This window comes from Leucopleurus acutus, assembly GCF_964270905.1.
Source record: "Leucopleurus acutus genome assembly, chromosome: 21".
NCBI lineage: Eukaryota > Metazoa > Chordata > Mammalia > Artiodactyla > Delphinidae > Leucopleurus > Leucopleurus acutus.
Window position 1 is genome coordinate 6,220,404 of NC_139163.1, and position 20,243 is coordinate 6,240,646.

General features: G+C 44.4%; 1 protein-coding gene across 1 annotated transcript; it reads left to right on the top strand.

The window, feature by feature from the left end:
* Positions 1–6,756: 6,756 nt before the first annotated feature.
* On the top strand, positions 6,757–18,328 carry LOC309977516 (uncharacterized protein). Its single transcript, XM_082863628.1, has 7 exons — positions 6,757–7,040; positions 7,320–7,390; positions 12,934–13,020; positions 14,840–14,966; positions 15,686–15,781; positions 16,271–16,347; positions 16,808–18,328. Exons 3-7 carry the CDS (start codon positions 13,009–13,011, stop codon positions 17,456–17,458), a joined length of 963 nt encoding a protein of 320 aa, XP_082719754.1. The 5' UTR covers positions 6,757–7,040; positions 7,320–7,390; positions 12,934–13,008; the 3' UTR covers positions 17,459–18,328.
* Positions 18,329–20,243: the final 1,915 nt, after the last annotated feature.

Here is a 20,243-nt window from a genome sequence, read left to right on the forward strand (position 1 = left end):
AGAATGACCTGGGCAGCAGGGGATAAATGAAGATAGACCAAAAGAGGATCAGCAGAGACGGAAGAGGGCAGAGACGGGGAGGGAGTTACGAGCACCAGTAGCGGCGGGGGCAAGAGAAAGGTAGATCCCGGATTCATTAGTTGTGTTTTTAAATTTCCAGCTTACAGTCCCGTTTACAGGTATTGTGTCAGAGTCCGATGATGAGGTCTCAGTGGTTTTCCAGTCTTCATCACATGTTGAAAATATTCTTCAGTGCTTAGCAAGTAATTTTACACTATTTCAGTGTGTTCTTACTAAGGATATCGGTAATTTTCTATGTCAACAGTCAAAACCTAGATTAACCACTTAGTCTGATATTCAACATCTTTATCCCCTTTTATGAGCTTTTAACTTAGTGGACTGTGAACTGAAGTTTCCAGCCAAGTATATATTCCCTTTGTCGTGTCTCTGAAAGTGATCAAGGGTGAGCTGGATTGTCCTCAAAAGTAGTTGGAAGAGAGCCCTTCTGTTCCTCGCTGAGCTGTTTCCATTGCTGACCTCCTTTCGTGTTTTCCAGTGCTACCAATTAGGTCTTCTTAAGATCATAAATTTCTTTTTATATTTTATTTTTGGCTGCGTTGGGTCTTCATTACTGCACGTGGGGTTTCTCTAGTTGCGGCGAGCGGGGGCTGCTCTTCATTGCCATGCGCAGGCTTCTCCTCGCGGTGGTTTCTCGTTGCAGAGCACGGACTCTAGGCACACGGGCTTCAGTAGTTGTGGCACACGGGCTCAGTAGTTGCGGCACATGGGCCCTAGAGTGTGCGGGCTTCAGTAGTTGTGGCTCGCAGGCTCTAGAGCGCAGGCTCAGTAGCTGTGGCTCACGGGCTTAGTTGCTCCGTGGCATGTGGGATCTTCCCGGACCAGGGCTTGAACCCGTGTCCCCTGCATTGGCAGGCAGATTCTCAACTGCTGCGCCACCAGGGAAGCCCCGTGTCATATTTTGATGGTTTTAATGTGATGTTCTTCTGGAAAAGAGGAGTCAAATACTTGAGATTATTGTGATTAAAATCGTGAAAGGAAGTGGCTCTTGCTCAGGAATAGGAAATGTGATTTTTAGGGGCAGGCAGGGGTGAGAAGGGCAAACCCTGCACTGTCTCATCCAGGCCGTGTCATTCCTGTGAGGACAGACCTGGTTCCTCTCAGCCGGCCTTTCCTGCTGACCCCCTTGCCTGCTCCAACCCAGCAGGGGGTCACGAGGCCACCCGACAAGGGAGGGCCCGGACTTCACAAACTAAGCGAAGGTCAAAAGTCTCTCTCCAGTGAGGCGGGAGAAGAGGGCACTTGATTCTGAAGGGAGCCGGAAGAAAGAGCAAAAATGCTGTGGAGGGCCAAGGAGCCGGGGATGGGAGGGAGACTGAGAAGCTCGGGAACAAGAGGAAGGGAAACGTCTTCCCGTCCTCACCCGAGGTGACCCTGTGCTCAGCAGGTACGGAGGAGACCGTGGGCGCGCTCACACTCGCTGCTGCCACGGAGTATGTGGGCTTCCGTAGGATGGGAGGGCGTTCTGAGGAAATGGAAAAACCCATCTGCCCGCCTCCTGTGTAACACTTCTGAGTCCCTGTGGTTGCACTGGCCGCAGGGGACGGTCTTTGCCACTTAGTGAGTCCCTTCCTGTGGCTGAGGCGTAGGGAGCTGGTGTGAGAGGCACACCCTCCGCACCGAGGGAGGACCTCAAGGCTGATTTTGGCTGGGAAAGAGGCTTTCCACGTGTCTTTATTAATTCCTTGATTTGACTGTCAAAACTTTCATTGATTTCTGTCAAATAATCTGTTTCTCCGTTTTCGTCTTTAATCTTTTATTTAAGCTTTTGTTTCTTTTAACTTTATCTTCTTAATTTGTAACAATTTGAAATGACAACTCACTCTTGTTTCCTTTTACTTTCTCTTGGTTTATAAAGTTGAACAAGCCCTCTCTGCTTCTATTAAGTGTATTTAAAGTTAAACACTTTTTCCAGGTAACAACTGTGGCCCTATTCTATGGAGTTGATATGTTCATTCTTCATGGTGATGATGACTCGAATTGGCAATGGTCATTCGATTGTATTGTAACCCTGTTGTTTAAATTGTCTTTCAGATTGTTAGTTTTGTTTGTACTACCTGATTATTGTTTATTTTCATTTTCATTTTACTGTGGTAAGCATATGTGGCCTATTTGATATATTCTCTTTTGCATTTAGCTAAAATTTTCTCTGTGGCTAATTACGAAGTCAAATTTGATGTGTGCACTGGATGTACTGAAGTCTCTACGTTGGAATAAGTGGGGATAAAAAGTCTCTACATTTTGGATGTACACGCATATACACACACGTTCATTAAAGTATGTGTGTATGTGTCTTCCAGGGAATCTGGCCTCCTGGGAAGAAGGCCAGACTCAGGGACCATGCCCTGCCCACTAGCCCTGCAAAGCTCCACCTGCTCTGAACAATAAGACTAGAGCGCTTTCTCAGCCCCGTCTCTGCGCTTTCTGCCACTGCCCCACCCTACAGCCTAGAGGTATGTATCATTACTTTGGGATCTTGCCTCTGAGCCTGGGACAGTTGGTGGGCAACTGGATGGTCCCTCCCTGCCCTCCTGTGCTTGCAGGACTGTAGCGCGGCGTGAGCAGTTGCCTGGTTCTGGGCACACTCAGAAAATACCGCACAGCCTGCAGGCAGCAAGGACCTCCTCTTTAGCTTTCCACGCGTGTTCTCTTGTACCTGTTCCAGGGCCTCCGAGGGGTCTTAGGAAGTTGTTCATTGAGCCTGGCCAGCCATGGACTCCCTCCGCAGGCCTTGCAGGCCGGCTCAAATGGTTGCTGGTCCCCAAGATGACTTAGAATGTTTTCTAGAGGCTCAGGCAGGCCAGAATGTCCTCATCTAGTCTCTCCTGTCAAAATGGCCACTGCAGGCCTCCTGAGACAAACTTGGGAAATTTGTGGACACTCGTTTCTGGAAAGGGCACTGGAAATGACTTGAAAGCATCTGTGTGTTTGTATTTTGTGGAACCCTCTGTAGTCCGCTTCAGTAAACTCGATACCCTGCGTGGATAGAGAAAGCTGATTCAGTGTTTTTTAACAAGAGTGATAAATCATAATTGTTGTAATAAGTACAATCACGGTGATTAACATCAATAATGAAAATGGTCCTAATGACAAGAGCAATAATAAGAAGAAACTGAAGGAGATGGGAGAATAGACTACAGACCTCAGTGAATGAGTGATCAGATACCCAGTAGGACTTGGGGTGGTTCGAATCAGAGTCCTAGGTCTGCTCCTTGAAACGTGTTCTCTGAAGGTGAAGGACAAGCAGCAAAAGAGAAAAAGAAACACCGGAAGTGGGGCATAGGTGAAAGCAAGGGCTCCTAGGAGATCATCTGCAGGTCAGACTTTCCAGGAAGAGAGGAGCCCAGGTCCAGGGCCTCCCTGCCGCCCCATCCCATCCCCTGGACATCTGGCAGGAGTGGGGGTCTCCCTGGAAGGCAGGGATCCCTGCTCCCCTACGAGGAATGTTAAGCCCCAGCACTCTCAGCCCTGAGTTCTGGCTGCCTGTCTGCCATCTGCTCTTCCTGGGTCCTTCAGTATCTGTGCACCTCTGTTCCAGTATCTCTGCCTGGGGCTGCTGGAAGGTGTCATCTCCCTTCCTCTGGCTGGCAGGAAGCATGGGAATAAAACACCAGATGAAAAAGGGGGCAATAACTATGAACAAATCAGAGGATGGGAAAGATTTTTAATCATATGAGTACTTATAAACTATAGACACTCAAAAAAATCCATTCAGAGCCAGAGCTAGATCCCGTTCTACCTGGAATAGACTTTATGAAGAACTCCGTGAGATCCTCCATGGTAGAAGGATGGTTTAAGGGAAGATGCAGTAACATGTGGCACTCTGTGGACAAGAAGATAAAGTTGAGCCAGAGACTCTTCTTAAAAATGCCATGAAATTTGGTGTAACTACAGAAAGCAGGAAATTCATATTAACTTCCTGTAAAAACTCCTCCAAAACAGGCATAGCATATGAACACTCATTGCCCAGAAGTGCTCAAAGAAATGGATGTACCTCTGTAAACATACGAAGGTGCACAGACATATAGATATGGACACAGGGGAATAGCTGTCTATCTGACAGTGGGAGGGCAAAGTATTGAAACAATGATACAATTATGTAAACATGCCTTGCTTAATCTTCTCTGACTGGTAACATGAACAAAGTGAAAAATCCTACTTCATATGATGAAAGAAAACTGGATTCTCATACGTTGCAGATAGAACAAAAGTGTGCTACATTTGGGGGTTAGCAACCAGGCAATATCTGTTCACTTTTAAAATACACATGAGCCCACAACTAGAATGCATCTTCTGCCAGTCTCCCTCAAAGTAATAAACTCATTATTAATTAAGAATGCCAAGTATTCATTCATGTTGACATCACTAAGAGGCAGGAGAAGCCAACTTAAAATCAAGCAGTGAGCAAATGGTTGATTAATTTGAGGTTCATTCCTGTATTGGAACAATAGAGAAATTTAAGGAATAAATTCTGTCTCTGGCAGAACACTCAGAGAGCACTCCAGCCTAATTTTTTTTCAGTTTTTTTTTAATTGTGATAAAATACACATAGCATTTACCATCTTAACCATTTTACGTGTACAGTTCAGTGGTGTTAGGTGGTATTACGTTTATTCATACTGTTGTCCAAACTATCACCACCATTCATATCTAGAACTCTTTTCATTTTGCAAAACTGAAACTAAATCCATTAAACAATAAATAGCTTCCTGTTCCCTCCTTCCGCGTCTCCTGTCAACCATCATTCTGCATTCTGTCTCTGTTATACTGTATTGTTCTATGTATTCCTTTTTTGTATGTTTTAATACTTCTTTATTGAATTAAATCATAACATTATTTTGTCATATCATTTCCTTTGTTATCTTTACCATTAACATGGATTTTATAGGTTGACATGTCTTTCACATCTTTCAGTTTCTCTCTAAGCCTTTCAGTAGTTTTTACTTAATCCTTACTTAATTCTTTTTTCTTTTGCTGATTTTAAAGCCTGTCATCCATGTAAATTAATGACTTTTTAGCGTTGTCATTTTCCTTTCTCTTGTCTCCCACTGTGGTCTTTTCTCTTAAATTATTAATAAATCTTAATTTATTTTACTTTGGAAGTTTTGGAGCTCTGTCAAGTCATTTTTCTTTCTTCTGTTGTCTTATAATGTCTTTCATTTTTGTAATTACGCTTTGAAGTTCTGTTAGGGTTTTTAATAGTTTGTAGTCCATTACTAAACTTATTGGATAGTTTTCTTTAAATTAATTAATTTATTTATTTTTGGCTGCATTGGGTCTTCGTTGCTGCGTGCAGGCTTTCTCTAGTTGCGGCGAGCAGGGGCTGCTCTTCGATGCGGTGCGCCGGCTTCTCATTGCAGTGGCTTCTCTTGTTGCGGAGCACGGGCTCTAGGCGTGCAGGCTTCAGTAGTTGTGGCTCGTGGGCTCAGTAGTTCTGGCTTGTGGGCTCTAGAGCGCAGGCTCAGTAGTTGTGGTGCGCGGGCTTCTCATCGCAGTGGCTTCTCTTGTTGCAGACACGGGCTCTAGGCGTGTGGGCTTCAGCATTTGTGGCTCGTGGGCTCAGTAGTTGTGGCTTGTGGGCTCTAGAGCGCAGGCTCAGTAATTGTGGTGCATGGGCTTAGTTGCCCCGCGGCATGTGGGATCTTCTCCGACCAGGGCTCAAACCCGTGTCCCCTGCATTGGCAGGTGGATTCTTTCTCTCTTTTTTTTTTTTTTTTTTTGCATTACGTGGGCCTCTCACTGTTGTGGCCTCTCCCGTTACGAAGCACAGGCTCCGGACGTGCAGGCTCAGCAGCCATGGCTCACGGGCCCGGCCGCTCCGCGGCATGTGGGATCTTCCCGGACCGGGGCACGAACCCGTGTCCCCTGCATCGGCAGGCGGACTCCCAACCACTGCGCCACCAGGGAAGCCCTGGCAGGTGGATTCTTAACCACTGCACCACCAGGGAAGCCCCTGGATAATTTTTAAATAATGTTTTGCTCCAAGGCATAGGGTTCCTTGAATATTAATATTCAATTTTTTTTTACCCCAACCTCTCTTATGCTTTAGTCTTTTAATAGTTACTGCTTTGGTTATTTTTTCCAAGTTATTTTCATTGAGTTCAGTTCTCCTTAAGCCACATCAGTTCATGGTAGTAGTTTGGAGAGAATAGCAGGAACTCCTCCTGGCTCAAAGAAATGACTTTAACACAGGACATCTGGAAAGTTTGTGGGACCTGGTATTTATTTTTTTGTAGTGAGGGGCTGTTTTTATTTACAGTTCTCATCCACTCATGACCTTCTTTGATGCCTTCTATTTGGAAGTGTGGGCAAAGCACAGTGATACCTAGGTACATTCCTTCCCACTCACAGGGCTGTTCTGTTTCATGTGCATCGTGGTTCCCTGGATGTCCCTGGATGTCCTTAGAAGAAAAATCCTCAAGATAAAAAAAAATATTTTATGTTTCAATTTAAATCTGCCCTGAAGTCAAAACCTAACGTAATCCCACGGACAGTGCCTTATTAGGCTTCCTAGATTTTCCTTCCTTGTCCTTGGATTCTCCCATATGCTCTCGATAACTCAGTAGGTAAACCGTATTTATGGAGTATCTTCTGGAGATTGTGAACTGTCCTAGATATTGACTACCTTTCCCCAGTTATCGGATCCTTGCATTAATCTCGGGTTTTCCTTTCAGATCTGATTGAAAGTACTCTCCTCCCTGCTGGGTGACTCACAGAGGAAAATAAGAAGAAACAGTGCCCAGAATCCAGCTATCACGCCACCCACCCACCCACAGACATTTAAATAACCCTCTAGATCCTCAGTCCCCTCAACTCACCCTAGAAGGTTCCAGTTCCTCATCAGAGTGCATGCATACAACTGGCAGAGAGCAAAGCTGGAGAACCACCCTGGCACTACTTGTCTCTGTGATGCTGAAGACATTCTCCTTCCTGTGTGTTACAGAGAAGATTCACATTTCCAGGTATGGACCCATGTCTGGGGGAGGGGCGTCCTCACTATTCTGAAGATCAGGTACCTCAGAGCTTGGGGTAGAGGCAGGTGTTTGAGGGGTGTAGAACGTAGGACCCAGTCCAAGTGCACTAAAACGGAAACACTGGGATAAGAGCTTGGGGCACAACTGGAGCAGGGCTTCCAACCACTCTCTGGCCTTGTGGTCACGGAGGAGGACAGCAGGGGCCTCGGAGGGGAAACCATGGGCTCGCGTCAGTTTCCGAGATCAATGTCAGTTTTCTCTCTGCAGAGTTTGTAAGCTTTGGAAGATGCTAGTTGAACATTCTGCACTATGGAGATGTGTACCTGACACCTTACAAGGTACGTATGGCCTCTATTTGGGAAAATGCTTGAGGGTCTCTGCTGTAAACCGGGCATGGCAGTTCTTACACAAAACCCATGCTGGGCTCCTTGGAGCAGGTATATATGATGGCTCAGTGAGCTTTGATATTGTCCAGGGGCCCTGAATATCTGTCATTCCACTCCCTGATTCAGGTTGAACGCGGTTGATTTTTGTCCTTTGATCATCGGAATGCTTGGGTGTTGCAGGGAGAGGCCCCGGTTGTCAGGCATCTCTTCCAGAGACACGTGAGAGCAGGGTTCCAATCACTGAGTGTGGGGCTCTACATGATCTGAAGCATAAAGCCTTCTGAAATCATTCCAGCTTTAATTAAGGAAGCTGGGAAGAGGTACCCTCACCAAACTGAACTCTAGTTGCATGTTCTATACTTGAGGAAATTCCTGATCACCAATGCCCAGTCCTCACAAGTGTGGAACTATACAACTGTGAAATTTCAGAGTCACGGATCTTCAAGGAAAGTGACTTCTCTCCACTGCTTTTCTAACACAACCTTGTCCTGGACCCTCTTCTTACCTTCCAAGGCAGGCAGATGATGAACCTGCCCAGGCTGCAGGCTCTGTGTTTCCTGGAGTTGGTGGACATTCCCCTCGTGCCTGACTAGGGGCTCATGATGGCTGTCTCTGAAGTTGATTGACTCCACAGCCTAAAACTGGTGAACTCCTTCTCGTCAGGTGGATTCCTGCAGGCAGTAACCCAGCATCTTCAGAAGCTCAGTATGAGAGTGGGCTCAACAACCAAAGTATTGTCTCAACTAGAAAGGATGGATTCCCTGCTATAACTGGAACTAAAATATTCCTCCCAGCACTGAAGACTTCCTCTCTGCTTCTAACATCCTCTCTGTTGGCCTCAGAATGCCAGATTCCAAGTCCTGCAGCTCCTGGAAGTCCACACCTCAGGCCAGGGGAGGGAGGATGCCGGGGCTCTTCTGCAGGAGGCGCTGCTACGCTGTGCGGTCACTTTCAATTCCAGGCCACACTCGCCTGCCAGGTGGTGGAAGCGACGCCCCCGTGTAACTCAGGCCTATCCTCACCGCCCTCACCTGCACATGAGAGGACATAACTCACATGAAACTGTGGTCAGGGAACAGACTTTTGAGCCAGATACACGTGAGCGTGAAACGTAGTTCAACCAATTATATGCTGCGTAGTTTTTGTTAAGTCACATGAATCCTTTCCAGGTTGGTTTCATGAAAGGAAAAGTGACAATAATAATGGCAAATGAGGGAATTCCCTGGCGGTCCAGTGGTTAGGACTCTGCACTCTCACTGCCAAGGGTCCAAGTTCGGTCCCTAGTCGGGGAACTGAGATCCCACAAGCCGCACGTGCTGTGGCCAGAAGAAAAGAAAAATTAATAATAATAATGGCAAATGAATAAATGGCAAGATTATAAGAATACTCCTGTTACCTAATATGTGATCAATATTGATGACATGTTTGGGTAGAGGGCTTCTTAGATCTTCCATAAGAGTTATCCATAGACTTTGTTGTCTGTACTTTCTGCTCAGTTTGCTTGGAACCTAAAACAACTCTAAAAAAATAAAGCATTTTTAGAAAAAGAATGAAAGGATATCTCTGTTTTCCTTAATTCCATATATGTGATTTACCTAATTAGTGAGAAAATATTTGATTAAAAAAGGCATGCCTTGGGCTTCCCTGGTGGCGCAGTGGTTGAGAGTCCGCCTGCCGATGCAGGGGACACGGGTTCGTGCCCCAGTCCGGGAAGATCCCACATGCCGCGGAGCGGCTGGGCCCGTAAGCCATGGCCGCTGAGCCTGCGCGTCCGGAGCCTGTGCTCCGCAACGGGAGAGGCCACAGCGGTGAGGGGCCCGCTCGCAAAAAAAAAAAAAAAAAAAAAAAAAGGCATGCCTTGATTAGATCTACATTGACTTGGCATGCAAATTAATCAGGGTGTGTCTTTCGATTTACATGATTGATGAGATTATCAGCTGCTTACAAAGAGGGCTTGCCATGAAAAGCTGGTTTATCTAGAGAGAGAAAGAATCTCTGAGTTCGTTTGGGTGGTGACTGCATCCTCAATAAAGAGTTGGCTTCTTTGGCTTTTCCATGGGTTCGGGTAAGTAGTAGAGAGAATTTTTGTCAGGAAAGGCAGACTCCGTTATTTCAGAAGAGTTTATAATCAGGAAATGATGGATCACATGAGTGCAGCCACTTGGGGCAAGTTTCCTTACTGTGGACATAGAGTTTCTCTGTATTTATAATTCATATGTAATGGTCAGAGGTGAACTTGCCTAATCTTACCATGTATAGGTAGATTTAGACCACTGGGAGGGCAGAGCATATATAAATATCTAATGACTAATTAGGTGAATGGCCTCAAGGAGTGGTAGAGTTCTGTGTAAGTTAGGGCAGAGGGGAAGGGAAAGGTTTAACTTGGTTGGAGTTTAGTGAAAGTCTCCTGCTAGTTGAGATTTAAACTGATGCTGACATAAATTGTGTATGGGTGGGAAGGTTGTGTGTGTGGACTGGGTGGAAATGAAGGTTGATACCAGTCCCCCATTGTAGAGATAACAGCAGTATGTGTGTGGGCTCAGCCAGGTCATGCACACATCAATGCCAGGATGTCTGGTGGATCTGTTAACTAAGACTGAAGACTAGAGGAGGAGTGATTTTTGTATTTGGAGGGGCAGAGGTGTTGTCCTGAGAAATATTTCGTTTTAGGTGTATGTAAGTTTGCAAGGAGAGATGATAGCACAGAAATGGAATCCAGACAAGAAGCTGGCCATTTTCAACAGAGGTAGCAGTAGAAGAAATGAGAGCAATTGAATAAATGTGTGAGAGGAGAACAGGAGCTCCCATTAAGTCTTGAGACACTCCAGTAGGACCGAGGAATTCTTTGCAGAGGACTGATGACAGAGTAGATCGAAGACAGGAGAATGAGGTGTCAGTTTAGGCTAGGAAAAAGTTCCGGAAAGGAGGTCAAGTTTCAACTTTTGTTTTCAAGGAAGACTCTATCTGTGGGGAGATACTTGGTGATATTAACAATATGTATGCGTGAGATAAACATTGAGGGTCTTTGCAAGTCAAGGGAGAGGAGGACATGAGGGGCTGACGGCTGTACTTCCAGCTTGATGGTGAAGGGAGGATAGATGGGCAGGGACTTGAGAAAAAATAGGTTCAGGGGAGATTTTTGCTTCAAGTAAAAAGAGACATAATGAGCTTAACTGATGAGGGGACTGATGGACAGGTGTCCGGTAAAGTAGAACAAGAAAACAGGAGAGAAAGGAGTTCAGCTGGAGACGCTAGACTAGAGGCAGCATGACCCGTCAATTTGAAGGGAGAAAAGGAGTAACCCAGGGGTAGGAATGTAGGAATATCTGTAGCTATCATGATGGTGAACCGAGTTACTTTGTCACATCATGTAATCCGTCTGTGTTATGAAATGAATTGTGTGCCCCCAAAAGTCAAATATTGAAGCCATCCTCAGACCTCAGATTGTGATGGTATTTGGAGATTAGGCCTTAAAAGCGGTGATTAAATTAAAATGAGGTTCTTAGGATGGGCCCTAATCCAATTCCGCTGGTGTCTTTGCAAGAAGAGGAGATTATGGCACAGACATGTCCAGTGGGAAGACACAGGGAGAAGACAGCCATCCGGAAGCTAAGAAGGGCGGCCTCGGAAGAGACCAACCCTGGCTTCACTTTGATTTCGGACTTAGAGCCTCCAGAATTGTGAGAAAATAAATTTGCTTAAGCCACCCAGTCTGTGATACTTTGTTCCAGCAGCCTTAGCAAACTAATACACTATGTGTAGTAGGAGATAACCTCATCTTTTGAAATGTGAAGAGTGTAGATTCAAAAGGCATGGTGACAATTTGAAATATTTATGGAGCAAATATTTGAAATATTTCTGTTTTACTTTGCCAAACATAGTAGAGTTGCCAGATATATTTGAAAACAACTAGGAGTAGGTGATTCTGTGTTTAGACAGGGGTCCACTTAGTAGTAGTATGTGTCGGATGCAGTCATGGAAAAGGCAGGTACAAGGAGTCACCTGCTATTGGGATTTTGATGGGGAAATCCGGTTAATAGTCCAAGGGACATAGAAAATGTTCTGGTCTTGGTAAGTGCCTGTTGAAATGAGTAAGTGTGGATTAAACTGAGCAGGAAAAGTGTAGAGAGATGTGGCTCGATGTTTGAGAAGTGAAACAAGTACATTGGGGGTCCCCATGTGGCGGAGGACCTGAGTTTGGGGTATCAGAAGGCAGAGGGGTTGTAGTTACAGGTTGGGGCTCCTGATTAATGTCAGAGGAAGTATTCCAGGTAAAACCTGGATATGATGTGTATTGCATAAGGAATATGAGCACAGGAGACAGGCAGAACAAAATTAAAATTATAGACGTGTCATTTCTAGCTGTGACTTTGTTATACGATTAACTTTTTGGACCTCTTCTGTGTATGTCATTTGTTATATTGGTAAACAAGCTAAAATCGCCAGGTTTATTTTAAGGCCTAAATGAGTGAATATACGTAAATATCCAAGCACTAAGTCATGTTTGATACAAACTTTTTTTTTTTCTTTTTCTGGACCTCAGGTACAAATGGGTGAGTTAATCCTGCTTTTGTTTATGATGCATTATCATCATTTTCCCATGAAATATATTTAGTTATTGGTATTTCAGGGGAGAATTTACACTTTATAAATGCTTTCTCTGTGTGTCTCTTGCACATATTTGTGTGCACATATATATATATATATATATATGCATATACACATACGTGTGTTTGTGTATAATGAAATGCAGGGATATTGCAGCTAATGCAGATTAATGCAGAACATGATTTCAAGGGTTTCAGCTACCCCTTTACTAAGATGATCAGCTGGAGTTAGCCCAGCCATCCTTGACACAGAGGGCTCAAGACAGTCCACGGCCGGAACACTATGACTCGTGTACCCCTGCTTCTTTCTGGAGCAGCGGATGTTAAGGACGAGACCGGAAGGGTGGGTGCCACGGTTCCTCCAAGTGGAATAAGTCCTTAAGTTAACTCCCTCATAAAACAGACTTTTAGTTGATTGACTTCCAGGTCCGTGGGGGTCAGATCCAACAGAGTTAAGGGAGCACTGCCATGAATGCTGGGGAACCCCTGCCAGTGTGTAAATCAGAATAATGAAATCTGAGAATTCCCGGTGTTTACCTGCAGGTGGGAACCAAAATCTACGTGCAGCGTGGGTCAGGGGTCACTGGTTTGGAGTCAGGGAGAGAACTGAATAACTCTGGGTACCACAGGCTAATTAATATATGAAGCTCAATACTTTCCATGTTCTTGTCTGTAAGTTATTTGTATTTCTACTTTTTAAATCAACAACCACAGTTAAAGTCTTCTTACTTTTGACCCTGGGAGAGGAGTAGAGGCCTCTGTGTGTTTCCAGTAGGGTGTGCACTGCATGTTTGTCGGTTAGACTGGGCATCACATCCAGGTGAAGGTTTGGGGCTTCATGAAGGTGTGCACAGGACTGGAGTCTCATGGCTTCTTCTCCATCCGCAGCTCTGCCGGCTTAGTGCTTGGACTGTCTGTGAGTGAAAACCCAGAGAAAGACTGCTCGCAGCTGAGTTACTGACAATGCAGCCATTGGTGAGTAAGCAGTGCCTCTTTCTGCTGGAATTGCACACACTGCTGCTGACAGCAGATGGGCAGGTTTCTCTTACTTGCATGGATGTTCTAAGTGCAGTCAAGAAACATTCAGGGATCTGAGCTCCAGTGAAATTTCCCCAGGACTCTGGGATGGTTGTCATGGGTCAAGAACTCCTTAATAACTAGTATCCTTCCTAACATCACACTCTTTTATTCCAGCCTCTGCTAAGCTTGTGTATTTACAGAAGAGGTGAGAGAAGTTTTCTTTCTCTAATCTGTCCATGGTCTCATTGGGGAATAATTCAGTCGTTAATCACGTTAGTGGCTATGGTGGTCTAAGGTTGTGGTGAATAGAGAGGAGGGAGGAGGAGAACATTACAGTCCAATGGGGAGGCCAGGGTCTCATCAGGTGGGTTCAGTCAGTCCTGTCTTCACAGGTCCTGGGTGCGGGCTGTGAGCTGTGAAGGGAGCACGAGAGAAGCTGAGGCCAAAGGAGGCATGAGGGATCATTCATTTATTTTTTTCTAATTTTAAAGTTTTGATAGAATATATTTGCTCTTTTAGGAACTTCTTAAAAAGAAAATTAACGCTTTTTTCATTTTTGGTAACTGGAATTAATGTATAGGGAGTATTATTTCCTTAATTGTGGCTCCATATTGAGGAGGAATAGAGTAAAATTTAAGACCCTGTGGAAAGTTTTAAAGAACTAGATAGATCAAAACCAGTCAAGAGGCTTCTGTTATCCTTCAGCAGAGAGACAAGCTAAAGAAAGGCGACAGTAAGGACTGGTGTTTGAGGTCCCAGAAAATATTGAGAGTGGGGGTCCTCCCACCAGAGGGACGGGTCAGGCTGGGTCTGTCCTTCAGCACAGCCACCCCAGAGTCCCTCCAGCTTGTGCTGCTGGACCATCTGACCTCATACCTTCTTATGAACGCCCAAGTTCTGTAGAGTTCAGTGAGACCACGCCTGTTGATACCAAGTCCTGTATGAAACTTGTTCATTTCTGAATAATGCTGGAGACGGTTTCAAGGTTCTTGGACATTTTAATAAGTAATAGACTAAGGCTTGTATTTAATACATGTTTACTTAGGTAAGGAGAACTTCATTGCTTCATTGGATCTTTCAATACTCATAACAGGTTATTAAACCATTTAATAGATGAGTCTGAAGTTCATTTAGGGGAATGGTACAACTACAGTTATGGTTTAAAAGTGGCAAATCAGGGCTTCCCTGGTGGCGCAGTTGTTGAGAGTCCGCCTGCCAATGCGGGGGACGCAGGTTCGTGCCCCGGTCCGGGAGGGTCCCACGTGCCGCTGGGCCCATGGGCCATGGCCGCTGGGCCTGCGCATACAGAGCCTGTGCCACAGCAGTGAGAGGCCCGCGTACCGCAAAAAAAAAAAAAAAAAAAAAAAAGGTGGCAAATCATAGTTATCGTTTGCCTTGGATGTGTCAATAAGTTATTGGAAATTAATCAGGAAGAGTTTTATGAATTTTCAAATGCAGCTTTTAATCACATGTCTGAACTCACAATTACCAGTTTTTTGGGCAGATTTCCAGGTTTTTTTTTAATTACACCACACTTCGTGTGATATTCCTTTATAATAAAGTTTTATTAATTCAGACTGTGCATATCTGTGTGATATATTGAAAAGCAGTTGCCAGCTCAGCACTGAGAAGGAACTGATGGGAACCCCAAACTCCGTTTGATCTTTCTGTACACCCAGCTTCTCCGCCCCTTTCCTCAGTGCTGCCACATCAACCCTCCTGCTCTGGACATTAGTAGGGGCTGCTCTGTCTGAACCACAATATCCATGTTTAGGAATCAGTGACATTTGAAGATGTAGCAATCAGCTTCACCCAGGAAGAGTGGGCCCTGCTGGACACATCCCAGAGAAAGCTGTTCAGAGATGTGATGCTGGAGAACATCAGTCATCTGGTCTCCGTGGGTGAGTCTGTCAACATTTATGTATGTATGCAGGTAGGTAGGTAAGTAGGTTGGTAGGTAGGTAGGTAGGTATTCATTGATTCAGTCGATAAGTATCTAGAACAGCTTCCGCATACTCACTCCACTCCCTGTCCTGATTCTTTCATAGACCTTATAACTACATGAGAGAAAGTTGTTTAATATATTACTTACATCTAGTTTGTCACCCCACTAAAATGTAGTCTTGACCACAATTTAATGTCTTTCTTGCTACTCAATCTCTAACACTCAGAACAGACCCAGGAACTCAATGAATGTTTTTGAATGCATAAATAAATTGAGTAAATATTTTCTAAATATTCTGCTCTAGTCACTATGCTGAGGCTTGACAGCAGACTAGAGAAAATAGCAAAACCTTGATTATTCTTGTGGGACTTATGTTTACTGGCGTCTGTTTGAAGATAATATTCAACCGACTGTGGAGACATTTAATTTCTCCATTTTTTAAAAGACTGAGGATTCTGTGTTCTGTCTTCGAACTTGGCCATGGACATCAGCATCCAGAGGTCTTCACTATTTTGGTCACATGATCTGTACTTCAGTGTTTCCTCTGCTCATGGTGTTGTTGCCTGGGCTGAACTTCAGTGGTCTCCTGTTCTTCCTCAGTAGCGTGTCCTGAACTTGATGATAATGCCCTTTTATTAGCACAGAACTCAAAATCCACCTTTTTTCCATGAACAGGGTATCAGCATTGCAAATCAGATGTGATTTTCCAGCTGGACCAAGGTGAAGAGCTGTGGATTGAAGGAAGAGGATTTTTCCAAAGCCACAGTCCAGGTATGCAGCAGCAGCCTGTGCTTCAGCATGAGGAGGTGCCTAGTCAGTGAGTGAGTATGTACTTAGAAACATCAACTGAAGATTTTGTTAAGTGAGTGAGGTTTTCTAAAACGTAGGTGAACGACATTGGGGCAGAATTCTTTAGATGTTATTATTCCTTACATATTTCAGTCACATTCATGTGTACTGCCATTATCTTTTTTGGGCTTTAGGGAAAGTTAAACTTTCACATAATAACTCTTGTTCTCATCCTCCCCTTTGAAGGTTTTCCCTCTCTCTACCCAACATCTCATCTCCATTTTAATATTTTCATATTTCAGTCCTGAAAATCTTTACTAATTGTCAATGCCCTATAATGTGTTTCTGTTTCCTAGAGTATTCCCTATTGAAGTACCAATTTTTGAAACATACTCATAAAGGTCTTGGAGCTTTTCAACATTTTCATTCCCCTAATGGCATTCTAATTTTTTTTTTTTTCAATTATTTTAGGCAGGGAAAGTGCCCTTAAAGAAATGTTAGCCACACAGCATATCAGCAGGAAAGACACATCTACAATCATCCCACTGGTAAGTTTCCTGAGTGTTAACCCTGGTCATCCAAATTAAAGACCTGGCAATGGAATGTTAGTAATTGAGCACAATAGCCTGATTTACATTAAGTTGGGATTAAGCTATTTCTGAGCAAAAAGTTATGGGTGGTTTGAATTTAGTGCAGAGATTAACCTGAGCTCAAAACCATAACCTCAGATCTTAAAAAAAAGGGGCAACTGTATAAACATTGCTTATATGCCTAGTCTTTGAAACATATTGCAGTCTTCAAAATTAGCCTATAACCTCTGCAGCTGGGAGGCTATAAAGAGAAAGCCTTTGTGTATGCAGGGAGTAACACATCAGGCGTATGCAGGTCATATCGGAAGGATTTTAAATGGAGACTCTCACTGAATGCTTTGTTTTAGATTCACGTGTAGAGAAAAGAATGTATGTATGTGGACAAACCGTTAATAGCCTTTTATCTCCTTCCCAAAAGCAAGTATCTCACACTCCAGAGGATCCCTTCGAATGTAATGATTTGGGAGAAGATTTCACTCATAGCTCCACACTGAGTCAACATTTGTTAACTCACACGGAAAAGACACCCTGTATCAACAAACAGTGTAAAAAATCCCTTAGTGACCAATCATACCTTAATCAACATAAGCAGATTCACACTAGAGGTAAATCGTGTGAGTGCCATCTGTGCGGGAAAGCCTTCAGTAATTGCTCTAGCCTTAGAAGACACGAGATGACTCACACTGGAGAGAAACCGTATGAATGCCATATCTGTGGGAATGCCTTTATTCAAAGCTCTGACCTTAGAAAACACAATCTAACTCACACCGGAGAGAAACCATATGAATGTCATCTCTGTGGGAAAGCCTTTAGTCAGTCCTCTAACCTCAGACAGCATGAGAGAACACACACTGGAGAGCAGCCGTATGAATGTCAACTCTGTGGGAAAGCGTTCAGTAAATGTTCTGCTCTTAGACGACACGAGAGAACTCACACTGGAGAGAAACCGTATGAGTGTCATCTTTGTGGCAAATCCTTCAGCCAGTGTTCTGCCCTTAGACGACATGAGGGAACCCACAATGGAGAGAAAATTATGAATGCCTTCAGTAAGTATTCTGACCTCAGATGACATGGTATTATAAATGTAACAAACGTGGACAAGACTTCAACCGTAGCTTTAACATTTAAACACACCAGAGGACTCACATCGAAGAAAACACTGTAATCAATGGGGAAGATCCTTCGGTTATCCTTATTCAACTTGACATATGCAAATTTATATGGAAGAGAGTCCATATGTGTGATATTTATGTGGCAAAACCTTCAGTCAGTGGTCTGACCATAGATGACATGAGAGAACTCATACTGTCAATAATAACAACAGCTCTAAACTTTAAACACACTAGGGGACTTGCATCAGGGAGGATCCAGGTCTGCCATCAATGTGCAAATGCTTTCATTTATAATTCATGGTTAAACAACATGGGCAAACTCCATTTGGGAGAGCCCCTAGGTCTAATCACTGTGAACAGACATTCAGCCAAGCACAGTCTTGATGTGCACGAGAAAACTCAGTGAAGGAATGAATAACCACCACAACAGGAAGTAAGAGGATGAAGGCTCTTAAGGAATACCAAGTCATGCATCCAGGAGAAGTGATTCAGTGTAAGATCATGAGAAATCCTTTATTCATAGAGCCACACTTGTGGTACCTGTGTGGATTCAGACTGTACAAAACACGCTCAGTGTCATGAAATAAGGATGACACTTCAGTGATCTCATTTCATAATCAACGTTAAGGTTCTCACACTGAGGAGACAGCAGTCCTAAAATCAGTGTGGCGAAAACTTCATCTAGACTTCACATTCAGAAAAGCTAAGTTGCGGGGGTGAAAAACCCTTTAAAAGAGCCTTTACATACAATTCAGCAAATAATTCAGAACTTTGAGAGAACTATTTATGGGGAAAAACCTGACATATAAATGCAAACAGTAAGGTGATCTGGGAATACTGAATGCAGAATTTTGTAAGAAATTAAACTTTTTCCAACAGATTATTTGTAAATATTTAAACAATAAAGTTGGTTGCTGAAAAGTCTAGTCTGTTGGTGAAGTTGTAGTTTTCTCCATGCAGCTGCAAACACACAGATCTGGGTCTGCACTCCATGGCGTGTCGGGGAGACTCGGCCCGATTCTCTGTCTTCCCTTTCTCCACAGCCCCTTCCACACAGCTCACCTCCACTCATTCCAGCTTCCCACCAACATCAGCTGTCTCATCTATGCACTGATGGTGACACAACAGGGGCCTTCACCCCACTGGCTGGTTTCTCAATGTGCCATGACCCTGGCCTACCAGGTGGACAGTATCATGGACGTCTAGTGTAAACCACGGGGTAGTCCCCAGCCTGTCTCTGCCCCTGGGCAGCTCCGCGGGGCCAGAGAGACGGGCAGCTCTGCTGTTCCAGGCCAAGAACACTCCTTGGATTTTTCCGTGAAGCCCCTGAGTTGAGCTAGCTGGGGGCAGGAGCTCATCGTATGACACCATCCCACATCTTATTGAGGTGAGTCCTGAGTTATGCACCTACTTGCTTCCCAAACGGAGCCATTATTGTGCACAGAGCAGCCCTGAAAAGAAGACCCCAGCAATATAATATCCCCTAACCTATCAGACACCACACAAGCCTGTCTTATTAATCTTCTTTTCCCCAAGCAAAATGAAAGTTCTCTCAAAGCAGGTCTCTCCTGCTTTGCGCCTAGGGCTTGGAAATGTGTTGCCCTTCAACAAACTTCCATACTGAACCTAAACCTCGAGGGAAGTGTTCTCAAGAGATAACTCAGCTGATTTGTGCTCTTCCCAAACTAGCACAATCCCCAAATCACAGCTTGACAGGCTGATTAAATAAGCACATCTCGGGGTGAAACCAATACATCATCATTAAAAAAAAAAGTGATTCTACTGTTCAGCTAGGGTGGAAACAGTCGTGTGCGAGGATGATGACCAACCAAAATTGAACATCTTGGTGCTGTGGCTGGAGGGGTATTGGCTGTGAGCAGGCAGGGACACATGGAAGTGTGAACAAGGGTCAAGTGGAACAAACTAGTCAGAAGTTCAGGTCTGGAAGACAGACCCCCCATGGGTTATTTCCACTGTCACAGCCCATGAGACCTTGTTACTGAAACTTTCTGTGGTTCAGTTTCCTCCATTCTAAGGTAGAAGTAAGCTTCGTGCCTCTCTCTCAGAGTTGTAGTGAGTACTGCTGAGTTGATACTGTATACACCAAGTTGTTACTGCAGGTAGTAGGCACTTTGTGTTTGCAAATAGAGAATATTTTTTATAAATTGAGATCTGGAAACACCACTCTTCCTTACCTCATTTTTATATTGAAATATTTCACATCACTTAAAAATATAATAGATTTGTATTACTATTACATTTAATCTGCTTAGGACATACTTAATTTACCCTACAGCTATAGTTGACTTCAGCTGTGATCCTGGGCCACAGCTAAATTTGAGACTTATTTGGTGGCTTAGTCAGAAATCACCTCCTCTGCCTGTGTCTCCAGGAGGGAAGGGCCTGGTGCTGCTGGGGGCAGGGCCTGTGTAGGTGCTGGGACCCCCAGGATGATGTGCACACTCCCTTCTCAGAGGAGCTCATGTCACACTGGAGTCTACACTGACCTATGCATGTGAGTGTGCTGGGCATTTTCAGTGAGATCAAGGGATTTCAGGACTGATCACATAAAGTCATGACCACAGAGGGATGGCATCACAAAATGAGATGTATTGGGTGGCACAAAGGTGCACCTTCCCTATCAAGGATAACTCCTTCCAGCGGCTAGAGTGCGGGACCACCACCAGGAAGGGGAAGATAACAAGGGAACACCTGGGGGAGAAGGTGTTTGGAAAGGGGTGG

What these genes read in the sequence shown, in the direction of transcription:
- LOC309977516 (XM_082863628.1), top strand. An exon ending in CAGTCATCTGGTCTCCGTGG is followed by an intron (nt 14,967 to 15,685) that starts GTGAGTCTGTCA and finishes TTCCATGAACAG; the next exon opens with GGTATCAGCATTGCAAATCA. An exon ending in CATCTACAATCATCCCACTG is followed by an intron (nt 16,348 to 16,807) that starts GTAAGTTTCCTG and finishes CCTTCCCAAAAG; the next exon opens with CAAGTATCTCACACTCCAGA.